This window comes from Periophthalmus magnuspinnatus, chromosome 4 (assembly GCF_009829125.3).
Source record: "Periophthalmus magnuspinnatus isolate fPerMag1 chromosome 4, fPerMag1.2.pri, whole genome shotgun sequence".
Taxonomy (NCBI): domain Eukaryota; kingdom Metazoa; phylum Chordata; class Actinopteri; order Gobiiformes; family Gobiidae; genus Periophthalmus; species Periophthalmus magnuspinnatus.
In genome coordinates this window covers 2,931,405-2,945,112 of record NC_047129.1, presented here as the reverse complement: position 1 = coordinate 2,945,112, position 13,708 = coordinate 2,931,405, and the positions used below count along the sequence as shown (strand labels likewise).

The following is a 13,708-nucleotide window of genomic DNA, read 5'->3' as shown; positions in this document are numbered from 1 at the left end:
TTTTGTCCTTTTATATTTCCAGAGCAGAAAATTTATGCTCTCATAATTCAAGTGTAGTTCAGTGTCTACACAAAGTCAACTTTAATGATTATAATGGTGTTCCCTCATTGTCTCACCTTTCTCATAGTTGCATTTTTTTAATTGCCTTTACCATGACTTTAAAGGTGCTGTACATGTTTTTACTAACTTGAAAAACAGACCTAGATGGTATTCACTGGATTGCAGTGGTCCAAAGTTATTCCTCACTTACCTTATGGATCCGAACATCCTAATTATTCACTGCGCTGAATTTACGTACTTCCTGATTATCAGACAATAAAACACGTTCTTATTACATGCAGACAGCATGCAGCAGATTTATTTTGACCTCAACAGCTGCTTATACAACACATCTGTACTGGGGCAAGACACATTTGTGCAAATACATGGGACAAAATTTGGTACAGGGCCTGTAATAGTTTAGTGTTATGCTGTAAACCTCTCCTCCACTGCTCTCTGATCTTCCCACATTACGGTCACTGGAGCAGGTAATGCAGAGGTGTTTTGTGTTGTGTTGGCTGTATGCAAATAATGACACTCTTAGCCAATAGGAAGTCCCGTTGGGAAGAGGCAATCACCTGTGTAACCTGAACTATCTCAAAAGCAAAGAGGTAGGTTTAAACCAGCTGAAGGAATTCAGAGGAGCAGACAGAACTAAGCAGGTTCAGGTCGGGTTCAGGAGTAACCGAGTGCAGCAAAAGATGTCTGTTTCTACTGTAGCAATTTATCTTCAGCTGACTATACTGGTGAGTCATATATCAAACATATCAAACTTACACAGGCTCTCACTTATTATGATACTGATACATTAAGTGCATATGACAGGTTAGTATAGGTCTAGTCATTTCACAAAAAAAACATTGTTAACATATTAGTATATATAATCTTTTACTAAACTTTTTCAAACTTTTTCAAACTAATCAATACTACTTTTTCAAAGTAGAATTAAAAAAAACAACAACAAACAAACAAACTGTCATATGCACTAGCCTGTAATCAAAGTTGGGAAGAATACTTTGAAAATCTATTTAGTTGCAGAATACTGAATACCTAGGTCTTCATGAAAATGTATATTGCAATGCATTTTAATACATGGACCACTCAGAGTACTGTATTCTGAATACTTTGAAAACTTTCACATCATGTAGTATTATAGTATACTGGAAAAAAATGAGATAGGATTGAAAACAGTTTTTTGCATCACTTGTTATGCATTTAATTATCACTAATTAGAGAAGGAAAGTTTGCATTTGAACTCACCACATGATCAAGTACCGCTATGTATTCCTTTGATTTTAGGAAAGTGTTTGGTGAAATGAAAGGCTAATTGTACCGGAATAAAGTGACTGACCAGTAGAATTGACAAAAACTTAAAATTAATGTAATTTTTGACTGTGGCTCTCTCCTCTCATCTGGCCGTACAAAATCTAACAATTAAACTGAAATTAAATTCTATTGTAAATAAAAGTTCCCATAATTGTAATGAACAATCATCACACTTTTATCACTAAGATCTACATAAATAAAAAATAATATCCAAAATATGTTTTTTATCCAACATGTCAACAAAACTTCAGCCCTATTTGTTTTCAACTTGAAACTATTTGCAGATACTGTCATGTATGAGTTGCACTGGAGTTGCACCAAGGAAGAGGCACCGCAGAGACTGGGTCATCCCAACCAGGAAGTTAAGGGAGAACTTTGACTACAAAGACTCTGGCCCCATCGCCCGGGTAACAGACACCTCATCTCTGATTTTATCATCATCTGACTTGCATGTTTTGCAGATAGAACCTTATGAATCTAAAATTAAGAATTTATCTACAAAACATTCCAACTTATTTTAATCAAACAACTATTTAAGAAAGTACACATTTGAAAGTTGTTTTCATTACCTGCATATGGATTAGGATAACAAATATAGTCTATACTATCTGATACTGCGACTGTATAGACCAGACATGGGCAAACTATGGCCCAGGGGCTACACACGGCCCTTTGGGGTTATTAATCTGGCCCACTGAACGTGACCAAATTATTAAAAAATGTTACAAAATAATATAATATTACTTCAATTATTTAAGTTATACAAGTAAAATAATCTGTTCCTGCAGATTAGGTCAGACCAAGACACTAAAGAGCGGTTGTTCTACTCCCTGACGGGCCCCGGCGTAGACGTGAGGCCCTACAACCGCTTTGCGGTGGAGGACAACGGCATGGTCTATGCCATCGCTCCTTTGGACCGAGAGGAGAGGGAAAATTACACTGTGAGTAGTCTAGTACTAGTCCTCACCATATTTCACACATGTTTGATTATAGCTATAAACAGATTAGCGCCACTGAGAATTTGCTTGGCTTTATGGTGGCGACCATATAGCTGAAACAAAAAGTAGCCTAATCGTGAGGTTTGAACCTGCAATCTACCCCTCCACAGTAAGGTGCCAAAAATGTTGTTGTGTCCTTAGGCAAGACACTTCACCCACATTGCCTTGTATGAATATCTTATAGTGTACTTGTGTTTACGATTTATAATCAAGTAGTGTGCCATTTTATGTGAGAAACGTCCAGAGAATGTGGGTGTGTTGATACTATATAGGCCATTATTATGTGTAAATATTCTGTTGTTGCAGCTGAAAGGAGTGGCGCGCTTCCTTAATGGCACTCTAGCGGAGGATGGAATCATGCTAAAGTTTGAAGTGGAGGATGAGAATGACAATAACCCAGTCTTCCCCAGTATGCCCCCCCTCTCTGTGAAGGAGAGCAGCACTCCAGGTCAAAATACACACACTAAAGTCAGTCATAAAAGACAGTTTACATGCACATGGACAACCTCTCAAACCACTTGTCTCAGTTTACATGCAGGTACAAAAAACAAATAGGTGTTCAGGTGTGTCTAGTGATTTAGCATTAGCACTAGAACAGCTATAATACTTATAAGCACACTAGGCACACATAGATAAGGAAATTGTTGACAATTTGATTTTCAGACATGCTACGAACTGCGTTGCTCAGAAGGTATTTGCTCTCCACACCACAAATTAACACATTGAAGCTCCAGTACTTTTTACTTTAATTTCAAGGTACAACATGTAACAATATGTGCTCATCTCTGGTGACCTACTGTGGTGTGTCAGTATCATTGCTGCTTATCTAAAACTGAGACTGAGAACATGTCAGTTTACCAAGTGCAATTCAATGCCTGCTCGAGCAGGCTAGGAGTACGTACCATCCGAGTTGTATGTATTAATTTACAAAAAACAAAAAAAACAAAAATCACGTTTACAGTTGAAATCGAAAAAAATAAAATAAAATAAAAAATCTGTGCCTTGGGTTTCCCATTGTTGTAAGAGCTGAGTGTAGCCTGAAGCTTGAATAGAAAGTAGGTACTCTATGTTTTTTATCGTGCGAGACCTAACGCCTCTCTTTAGTTGTACTTCAAAACCCTTTATAACAAATTCTGCTGGTGCTTTCCAAGATTAGCTATGAAGTCTGTAACTTCTAGATGTTGACTTAAGCACAACATTTGAACTGCTTTGTATGGAATGTTCCTCATTATGAGACTGAACATATTTGTCTTGCATATATTTAATTACAGATGTTTTCACTGAGAAAAAATAAATAATTGACTAACCCTAATACAATGAAAAACACGTTACCATGAGGAGGGACTTCACCATAGAGCTGACTTGTAAATTTACCTCATGTCATCACCTACTGCTTTTCTTCAAAGAGACAGATAAGTTCAATGCCATACTGTGGAACATTCTACACAAGGCCATAACATCACCATGGAGACTAGCAGGTGGTAGACTGGATCCCACATAATAAAAGTTTCAAGGTCCACCAGAAATCAGTTTAAAGGCACTGTTGTTATCACTTTGTTGTGAATTAAAAGGTTTTGTGTTACTGCAGGCACTCTGGTGGGGACATTTACAGCCAATGACGCAGATAAAAATGGAACTTTGAATACCAAGATCACTTACAGTCTCGTCAAACAAGAACCTGCAGAGAGCAAGGTTCACTTTTACATTGAGAAAGACTCTGGGGCTATCCATGTCAAGGAAGACCTACTGGACAGAGAGGTACACAAGGCTTAAGCCATTAGTATTTACACCTCTGATCAAATTTTGGACCCTTTCTGACCCAAAGACCCAGCCAAATGGGACTAGACCCAACCAGTTTCAACTGTGGTCACCTGGACGTTGCTTTTGTGATCAAGATGTTTCAGCTCCTATCTAGAAGCTTGAAACACTGGGAATTGATCCAAATCTGTGGTTCGGTTCCATCAATTGAAAATGAGTTCTAGATCCTCAATGGGTTCTAGATTTTCTTCAGAAAAATAATATCCAGATGACCACAGTTGAAACCATCTCTACATTGAACCACTCCCGGATGAATGAAAAACTTACATTATCTCTTTACTTAATAGTGGGGGCGACAGTGGCTCAGTGGTTAGAGTGTTGGTCCCTCAACCCAAAGGTCGAAGGATCGAGTCCCGCTCGGACCAAGTTCTGTTGTTGTCTCCTTAGGCAAGACACTTCACCCAAAATTGCCTAGTATGAAAGTGGTGTGTGCGTGAATGATAGGTGTTGGTCGGAGGGGCTGATGGCGCAGATTGGCAGCCTCGCTTCTGTCAGTCTCCCCAGGGCAGCTGTGGCTACAATAGTAGCTTACCATCACCAAGTGTGGAAATGAATGAATAATGACTATAGTGTAGAGCTTTGAGAGGCTTTGACAAGCCTGTAAAGCGCATTACAAGTGTAAGGCATTATTATTATTATTATATTGTCAAATCTATTTTTTGTGTGATTTTGGCTTCACTTTCGAGATTGGATTCTCAAGACCCAACAAATGCTCAGTCTGAAGAAAATTGATAATGAAAAATAATTTTTAAGTTTTTAATGTCATAAAATCAAATTGCTTTGAAAATCAGGATTAATAATTCCAAAGGGATAAAAAAAAAAAAAAAAATACATTTTGGCATATCACCCAGCCCTAGTGTTGAAGAATAATTTTCATTATTGTGCTTGTGCATGTACATGTTGCACACAGAGGCAGAGCTCCTACACCCTGACAGTGAAAGGTGTGGATATGGGTGGAGCTCCTGATGGCAGATCAGGCACAGGAACAATCCAGATCAAAGTCACTGACATCAACGACAACGTGCCCACTCTGGAACAGGACTCGGTACGCTCTCAATTAGTACCCTAGATAAGTGTAATACCCCATAGAAGTGTAATCTAAATTACATATTTATTTATTCCTTTTAACTGTGATTTAGTTGTATGGATGTTAAATAACTTGTTTATGTTGATTATAGTACTCTGCACATATCAAAGAGAATGAGCAAGGTAAGGAGGTTCTGAGGATGCAGGCTTTGGACAATGATGAGGCGCCAACTACAAACTGGCTTGCTGAGTTTGAGATTGTCACTGGAAATGAAGATGGAATATTCACCATCTCGACTGACCCTGTTACCAACGAAGGCATCCTTAGGCTGGTGAAGGTAGGATGAACTACATAGTAAAAACTAAATTCATGTTTGTTGCTCACTGGCAGTCAAGTACATTTTTATGAAATGTGACTGTCTTTGTGTTGTTGAGCAAGACATTTCATCCATGTTGCTTAGATGCATTTATGGGTTGTGTTCACATGACATCACACAGAATTGCATGGTGGAATTTGCTGTTTTACTCTCTCTTGCAGATTTGTTGACCTGGTTTATGGGTAATATCGCTGTAATTACTAAACCTATCTACATGAAACAACAACTGGCACAATTCAACGTATTGTCTGTCAGTATAGATGAAGATATGTGAAACTGTTTTTTTTTTTCCAAAATAGATTCAGAAAGTGCTGCCATTTTTCAACTCCGAAGATGTGATCAATTGTCAGTTGAAAGAAATTTAAGATGAATTTTATATGGTACCATTGTGGAGAAATGATGATAAAGTCCAACATTTGTGGATCATTGTGAAGTAGTTTGGATATTTCTTTTCAAAAACTGTAAATCACCCATCGAGTAGACCCCTGCCCTCTATCTGAACTTCACCAGATTGTAGAATGTGAACGAGATCATACTTCAATGTCATTGTGAGATTAATGTCATACTTCCGGATGGGGGGCAAGAAGTATTTGGGCCTGAGCCCAAATTCCCTGTTGTTTACGCTGTACTTTGCAATGAAATACCCTAAAGATAAATGCACAGATGTTGCAATGAAACATAATCTGTTTTATTCTTTTTCTCTTCTCACAGCCTGTGGACTTTGAACTAAACCCTGACATCCAACTCGGGGTCATAGTATCCAATGTTGCCCCAGCCGCAGGAGCAGGTCTGGGGGCGGGTGGAGGGGCCGACTCTGGGGGTGGGGGTGGTGGTGATGGCGATGGAGATGGTGATGGAGATATGGACTTGGACATAGATGCAGATCTGGGGATAGGTGTGGGGGCAGGTCTAAATGCAGGGGCAGGTCTAGATGCAGGGGCAGGTCTAGGTGTTGGGGTGCGGATGAATGCAGGAGTTAATGTAGGAGCTGGATCAACAGGAGGCACGGGAATCAATGCACCTGGAGCAAATGCTGGACTAGCACCAAACACTGAAGTGGGGGCAGCAACAGGTGCAAGCGGTTCTGAAAACAAAAAAACAACCAAGAAAAGACCAGTGAAAGGCAAAGTGTATGATGTGAACATTGAGGTGGAGAACGTGATAGAGGGAGCAACCTTCATACCTGCAGTGATGCCGGTTCAAGTCTCAGAGAAACCAGAGGAGCTGCCTGAGGACGGGGTCATTGCAGTGTACCGGGCCACAAGTGATGAAACGGGAGAGCCGGCGGACAATGTCATGTAAGAAATGTGTGTATATATATATATATATATATATATATATATATATATATATATATATATATATATATATATATATATATATATATATATATATATATATATCTTGGTGCCTTATATTACTGTGTTACTGCAAAATAAAATATATTACTGTACTTCGTGAACACCTGAACTGCTCTGGTCAACTGAGTACAAAACAGAACCAGGCTCCTACACTACCTCTGGACTGAAAGAGTGGTGAGAAAGAAGTGTTAGAGCACAAAAAGAAGCAGTAATGAACAACTCAGAATGTGTTCAGTGACGGTTTATGGATATGAAGTACTTATTCTGTAAATGTGTGTGTTGTATTTGCAGATATGCTAAAGACTACGATCCAGAAAGCCTGCTGATTGTCGACCCAGACACCGCAGAAATAAAACTACAGAAGGTTCCGGACCGAGAGTCTCCATTTGTGGTCAATGGGACGTACTACGCCAAAATACTCTCCATAACCAAGGGTATGTAGAAGTTTAGCCTAGCACTACAGGATTTCTTGCTTTTCTTTGTGTAGTAGTAGCCTTAGCCATACCCTTAGCCATAGTCAGGCTAAGGGTAGAGTAAAGTGAACATGATATATTGAACAAATACATAATTACAGAACAGATCTGTGGTCTTACTCCATACAGAAAAATAAGTGTCCCCATTGTTTCACAGATGCGCCATATACCACGTCCACCGGGACATTAGCCCTGCAGGTGAAGGATTCCAATGATAACTGCCCCACCCTGACCTCCACACTGAAGTATGTGTGTGAGGACACCCATGTAATCAACATCACAGGACATGATGAAGACGAAGACCCCAATGGAGCCCCCCTCTCCTTCAGAGTGGTGACAGAGAAGACACGGGGGAATTGGAGGGTTCAACCCATTGATGGTATGCAACGTTTGAACTATTTGTGGTTTCACAGTAATGATCATTTTTGTATTAAAATGCTCTAGAAACTGATACTCATCTTAGCACTGATATAGCAAGTACTTCTGTATAAATGTTTTGTTCTGCCTTTGTTGTACAGGTACCCATGCCTCTCTCCACTCCTCCACTCCTTTCTGGGCAGAAGAGGTCCACCAGATCTGGTTGGAGGTTTTGGACCAGCAGGGCCTGTCCTGTCCGGAGCCTCAGAACCTGGAGGTACGTGTGTGCTTGTGTGAGGACGTGGATGCCTGTGCAGTAGCAGCCAGTGTCCTGGAACAGAGGGACCCACTCAAGGAGTCTGCAGCCACATTAGGAGCACTGGGGGCAGGTGTGATGATCCTGGCCCTCCTCATTCTGCTCCGTAAGTTCTGTTCAACACAATGGGTTTAATATTTCAATATGTTTCTTGTGTGACATGGATGTGGGGTGCTGTTTGCTGCAGTTGCTGTTCCACTGGCCATCTGCAAAACAGAACAAAGGGCTGAAGCATTTTCTGAAATTCCCTTTGTCACAGAAAATAACTTAATGGTCTACCACTCAGAGGGCCAAGGAGAAGATAAGGTGACTATCTACTACTGTCTTGTAAATGTGAAAAACAGAACTAGTTTATTTTAATTTGCAGCAGTCTAAAATTTTTCTTTGCATCTTAGCAATTTAATTATTCTCTGTATTGAAATAACTGCTCTTCCCAACATTCAGAGGCCAGAGCAGAGTTTTAATGTCATGGTAGGCCTAATGCTAACAAGCATTAGCATGCTAGCATGCCCTGATTCTTGGAGGATAAAATGCTTTATAATTAACTATTGACTAATTATTAGTGGGGAAAACAAATTTTACTCAACTTTCCATTGCTGTTTTTGCATTTTTTTTATTCTGTAATTTTAGTAGGATATGTTTTTTCTTTATTTTAGGACTTTACTCTTCTCAGCTCTCCAGTCTCTGTGGCACCAATCACCCAAAAGTCTGTCCACACAACCGCCCAAGCCAACATGACCTATGCCTACAGCTCTCGGTACAACTCCATAGAGACGGGCTTTAAATCACAGAGCAGATATGATGCCAGGGATTTCACTGTGAAAGAGGAAGAAAGGACTCGTCTGATGACAAAGACTTTTCATATTGACAAAATGGAGGGCTTCATACTTCCCGATGTGCTTATCCATGGATACTATTCACAGGTTGGTTAGTGCTATTTGTCAGGTTGCTGTTTTTAGCTCTGGCTCTATTGAAAATACTATTTATCATAAACCAATTTTCAACTAGCAGAACCATGCGCAAATACAATACGTTGATTCTGCAGTTTCTAAGTCTGTTGTTGAATTCATCATAGAGGTTATGCAGATGACACCACAACAGTCAGAATTTTAGCAAAAATGGCAAAAATGAGTGTCAATGGTGAATAATGACATTTTCTCTTATAAGAATTCCAAAATCATGTATAATATGAAAGTGCTGCTATAGTGTAATAACAAATACACAAGTATACAACTGGGTTTACCATTTAGTTTGTATTTCTAATAAAATGACATCAAGTAAGAAGTAAGATTATTTGAAAACCAGATAAATGGGGGCACTGCAGTGCACTTTGATCACTGATATAGACTTTGTGATCACACACAGCTGAACTGATTACCTTTCCCTCCTTAAGAAAGATGTTTTTGAGTCTGTATGTTGAAGAAATGAATTGTTTGGGTGAGTTGAAGTGTCCTTTATCTACCCATACAGTTAGCTAACAAGCTAGCTAAACTCTCAAGTGTCTGCACAGTTGGTGTAATTACACAGAAGCTATTTTCATTTTCCATAAGTTAATTTGACCAAAACAATAACTCGATGGACAAAAGTGAGGCAAAAAAAAGGCAAAGAAATGTGCATTTCGTACTCAGTGGTAATAAAAATATATGTGCATAGTCTCTGTTTTAAAATTTCTTCATACTGCTTTCTTCATATTCCTTTCTTCTTAAGCCTACATCTTTGTTTGAGAGGGGATGGCCCATATTATATTTCTTCGTCTTTTTTCCCCACCTATCAGTGCCAATATAGACCAACTTTGAATCATTATCTGACTCAATCAGAGACTGACTTCATTATAAACATTTTCCAGAAACTTCCCTTACATTGATTTTTTTTTGTTTTATTTTTGTTTTCTACAGAAGGCGAGTCACCTCACTGTTAAGGACAGCACACCAGACGAACTGTCGGGTTTTAACTTCGAAGGTCAGGGGTCGCCAGCGGGGTCAGTGAGTGACTGCAGCTCCCTGGGTTCCCATGACGACCTACAGTTTCTAAATAACCTGGATCACAAGTTCAAGACGCTAGCTGAAATCTGTGTTCCACCTCGCCCTCCCATTCCGACCAGTATTTCCATTCCTCCCAGTATTCCGACACCACCTAGTCCTCCTGCTACACCTATTGTAGCCATTGATCCAACTTTTTCCACATCCAGAAATACGCAGAGCTTTGAAAATTCCAACAACAGTATTATGGCATCTACACAACAAAATACTTTCGTACAAAGCAAGGAAAAGCATAAAATACTCAGCAAAAATATTCCCCAGAGCCCCCCAGCTGTAGTCAACTCACAGATTCCTCAGTCACAAAGTGCAGCTGTAGCACCTCCTCTAGGTCAGCATGTGGTTTTGCAGCAGCCCCAACAGCCAATCTACTACATCACCTCTCCAGTACTCCCGCCCATGCAATACCTGGTCCAACCACAAGTCCACAATCAAATACTCTTAACAGGAAACCAACCATCCAACTTGCACGGTCTAGTTTTTGTCCAAAATGAGACTGCAGGACAGGTTGTGCCTTCTGGTAATCCTACCTGGGTAATGGGTAGTAGGAAGAAATTGCATAGTTTAGGTCTGGAAGAGACGCTTCATATGGAGCAAGGTAGTTTCAAAGGGGGGATGGGGAGAAGGGAGCGAAGACGCTCGGAAGGATGGGTGATCTCAGACGGTTATGCTAATGAAATGCTAGCAAATAACAATGGAGGAGCTACCATTTCCAAAGCAGTGCATGGTAATAAGAAAAGTCGAAGGAGTATGTCTCAATACTTGAGTTTAGATTTGGAATAGCCACTTGACGAGCAAAGCAATTACAAAGGGATGTGTAGGATGACGGAAAGATTAGTTAGCTCAGATGACTATGATAATGTAATGCTAGCAAAAAACAAAGGAGCTACAAATGTACAAAACAGTGTATAGTGATAGGAAAACTCAAAGGAGGATGTCTTACACTGACATTGTAAAGCAAGCCATGTATGTAACAGCAGTAAGTGGCATGCAGTTTCTGTATAGCACAAATCCTGATCTTGAAAACACTAAACCGCTATCATGCTACTAGATAAAGGACTCTGATGCAATTCACTTACCTAAATTTATTATAAGAACATTTACTGTAAAAAAAAAACAAAAAACAAAAGAATGATTGTGTTACTGTGTTTGAATTAGTCATTAAATCCGCACTATGTATATAAATTTTGATGATATTGATAATGCTTTGCCTGCAATGTGCCATTGTGGCATTACATTTTTCATCTATTTTGTATTCATTTGTTTACATTCATATTCATTTTTATATTTTTCATATCTTGAAAAACATGGCCTGGTGGCATCAATTGTAAATTAAACACCATATTGTGAAACATTCAGAGCAAGAGACAAGAAAGCGTATAAATATATATATATATATATATATATATATATATATATATATATATATATATATATATATATATATATATATATATATATATATATATATATATATATAAAATTATTATTAATAATAAATAATATAGAGAGAGATTTTGTTCTAATTAATTAATAATAATACAAGCACTTACAGTAACTTTTTTTTTTTTTATTCCAGAAAATATACATGTAGAACCAAAGCAGTAGATCAAAAATAAATAATTTCAAAGAACCACATAGAGCCTTCAAACAAAGAGAGAGAAAGTTCCATAAAATTAAAATCATCTAGCCAAATTCTGTCGTTGAACTGTTGAAATATGCTCAGGGCAGTTTAAGGTGGTGGACTCTAGAGGGTGCTGTTGCTTTGACAAAATCTTTTAACATATATGCTTTGTAACGTATTTAATTACTAGACAAAGCTATTATTTGCCTATCCTTTTTGCATTTCATATTCAGGCAAGGCTAATTTATTTGTATAGCACAGTTTGTACACAAAGTAATTCAAAGTGCTTTACAGAATAAGAAACATTAAAATCACAGTACAAATCAAAATATAAATAATCATCATGATCATTAAAAGAGAAGAGTATAGAGTAAAAACCTTTCAGTCATATGCACAGCTAAAAAGAACCATTTTGAGCGTTTAAGTGTACAGGTAGCAGTTAATCATTACATTAAGAATATTGGATATCAAATAAAATGTATTAAGAGCATTGTCAGAGAATGTATTCCATTTTTACTTTTATTTTATATTTTGGAACCAGGTTTTTGCTTTTTTGTCACCTATCCTAGCCTATATGTCAACCAGTACTTTGTAAGCAACAATCAGGTTGCAGTTCAATACTCATTTGAAGCATCACATCATTATATCCTTAAGACACTTTGCCATCTGCACATATTTTATAAAGTACATTTCTCAAGGTTTCACTTTTGTCCATTCAAAAGATAAAGTTTGTTTTGAATTATTACTTAGAGGTGTCAGAGGGCTTGTTTATAACTTAATACTCATGCAGTATACTTTTCATTGTTTCACTGATAGTATTTGTGTTACATTTACAGAATTGCCAAGTGCCCCATCAATTCCACTGTGAAAATAGCAGCAGTAGCTTAGTGCCATTATGAGATCAAACCAGAGTCAGAGTCCTGCAGTTCAGTGGATACAGTGCTCTACAGTGGATCTAATCCAGCCTGATTTCCCCTATGGCATTGTGGTCCAACTGCTTCTCAATTAAACTCAAACACTGTCAATCAATTATCCCATTAGAGCAAAAGTTTACTCCCGAACTCAACATGGTTTCTCATAACAAGGCGCTTTGGGGGGTCCCGCAGTAACCCCAGGCAACTGTCAAGATGTTATTGCTTTGACTAGAATGTTGCACACTGCAGCATTATAGTGTATAGATAAATCAAAGTATCAGTTATTCTTTTGAGCAAAGGCATTAACTTAACAACAAAACCTAGGTCATGCATCATTCTCTTTCTAGGTCATTCAGAAGAGGCAAATTGGAGATATTGAACCAATCCACAAGGAACATCTGATAACAACATTGAAAAAAAAAAAAAAAAAAAAAAAGAATAAATTGTGGTTTTGATGACAATAAACAATGGCAAAGCTTCTTTAATATGTTGTGAGAAGCAAACTAAAGCTAGTGTGTCTCGAGTGTGCGGAGCTTAACATATCATATAACTTGCCCTAGGTCTATTTTCTAGTTTGTTATTAGAGTTAGCATCCAGTGAACATGAAAGAAAAATCACACCGCGTCTGGGCAATTTGGGTCTTGTTTTATCGTGTTTACAGAAAGATCAATTCCCAAACTCAGAGGCCAACATTGTCAAAAAAAAAAAAAAAAAAGATTTTAAGAAAAAAATGTGGTAACCCTAAACTTTCAGAGCTACCATAATTGGATGTATAACAATTGGCACATGTTTTCAGGACATAGAATCAAAGTATGATACACAGTTGTTTATTCCATCACTACTACATGAAATTGCACTAAACTGCACTGGGGTCAAAGCCATTTAACACATTTGGAAAACAGACATCCAGACATCTTACATGAGGCCGCATATAAGGGATTTTAATTGCAAATTTGTACTTTATGTCCCCACAAGGCTACCGTAAGTTCATGTAAAAAAAAGAAAAAAGGATAACTTGGGTAACACTTTATAATAACTTCACC

General features: G+C 38.2%; 1 protein-coding gene across 1 annotated transcript; it reads left to right on the top strand.

The window, feature by feature from the left end:
* The first annotated feature begins 2,752 nt into the window (after nucleotides 1-2,752).
* On the top strand, nucleotides 2,753-8,226 carry LOC117394108 (desmoglein-2.1-like). Its single transcript, XM_033992135.2, has 8 exons — nucleotides 2,753-2,811; nucleotides 3,952-4,121; nucleotides 5,092-5,226; nucleotides 5,360-5,545; nucleotides 6,296-6,882; nucleotides 7,237-7,379; nucleotides 7,576-7,797; nucleotides 7,937-8,226. The coding sequence occupies exons 1-8, from the start codon at nucleotides 2,775-2,777 to the stop codon at nucleotides 8,224-8,226; spliced, it is 1,770 nt and encodes a 589-aa protein (XP_033848026.2). The 5' UTR covers nucleotides 2,753-2,774.
* Nucleotides 8,227-13,708: the final 5,482 nt, after the last annotated feature.

Coding starts and splice junctions, on each gene's coding strand:
- LOC117394108 (XM_033992135.2), top strand. CDS start 2,775: ATGCCCCCCCTCTCTGTGAAGGAGAGCAGCACTCCAG. Junction 5,227..5,359: donor CCACTCTGGAACAGGACTCG/GTACGCTCTCAA, acceptor TGTTGATTATAG/TACTCTGCACATATCAAAGA. Junction 5,546..6,295: donor GCATCCTTAGGCTGGTGAAG/GTAGGATGAACT, acceptor CTCTTCTCACAG/CCTGTGGACTTTGAACTAAA.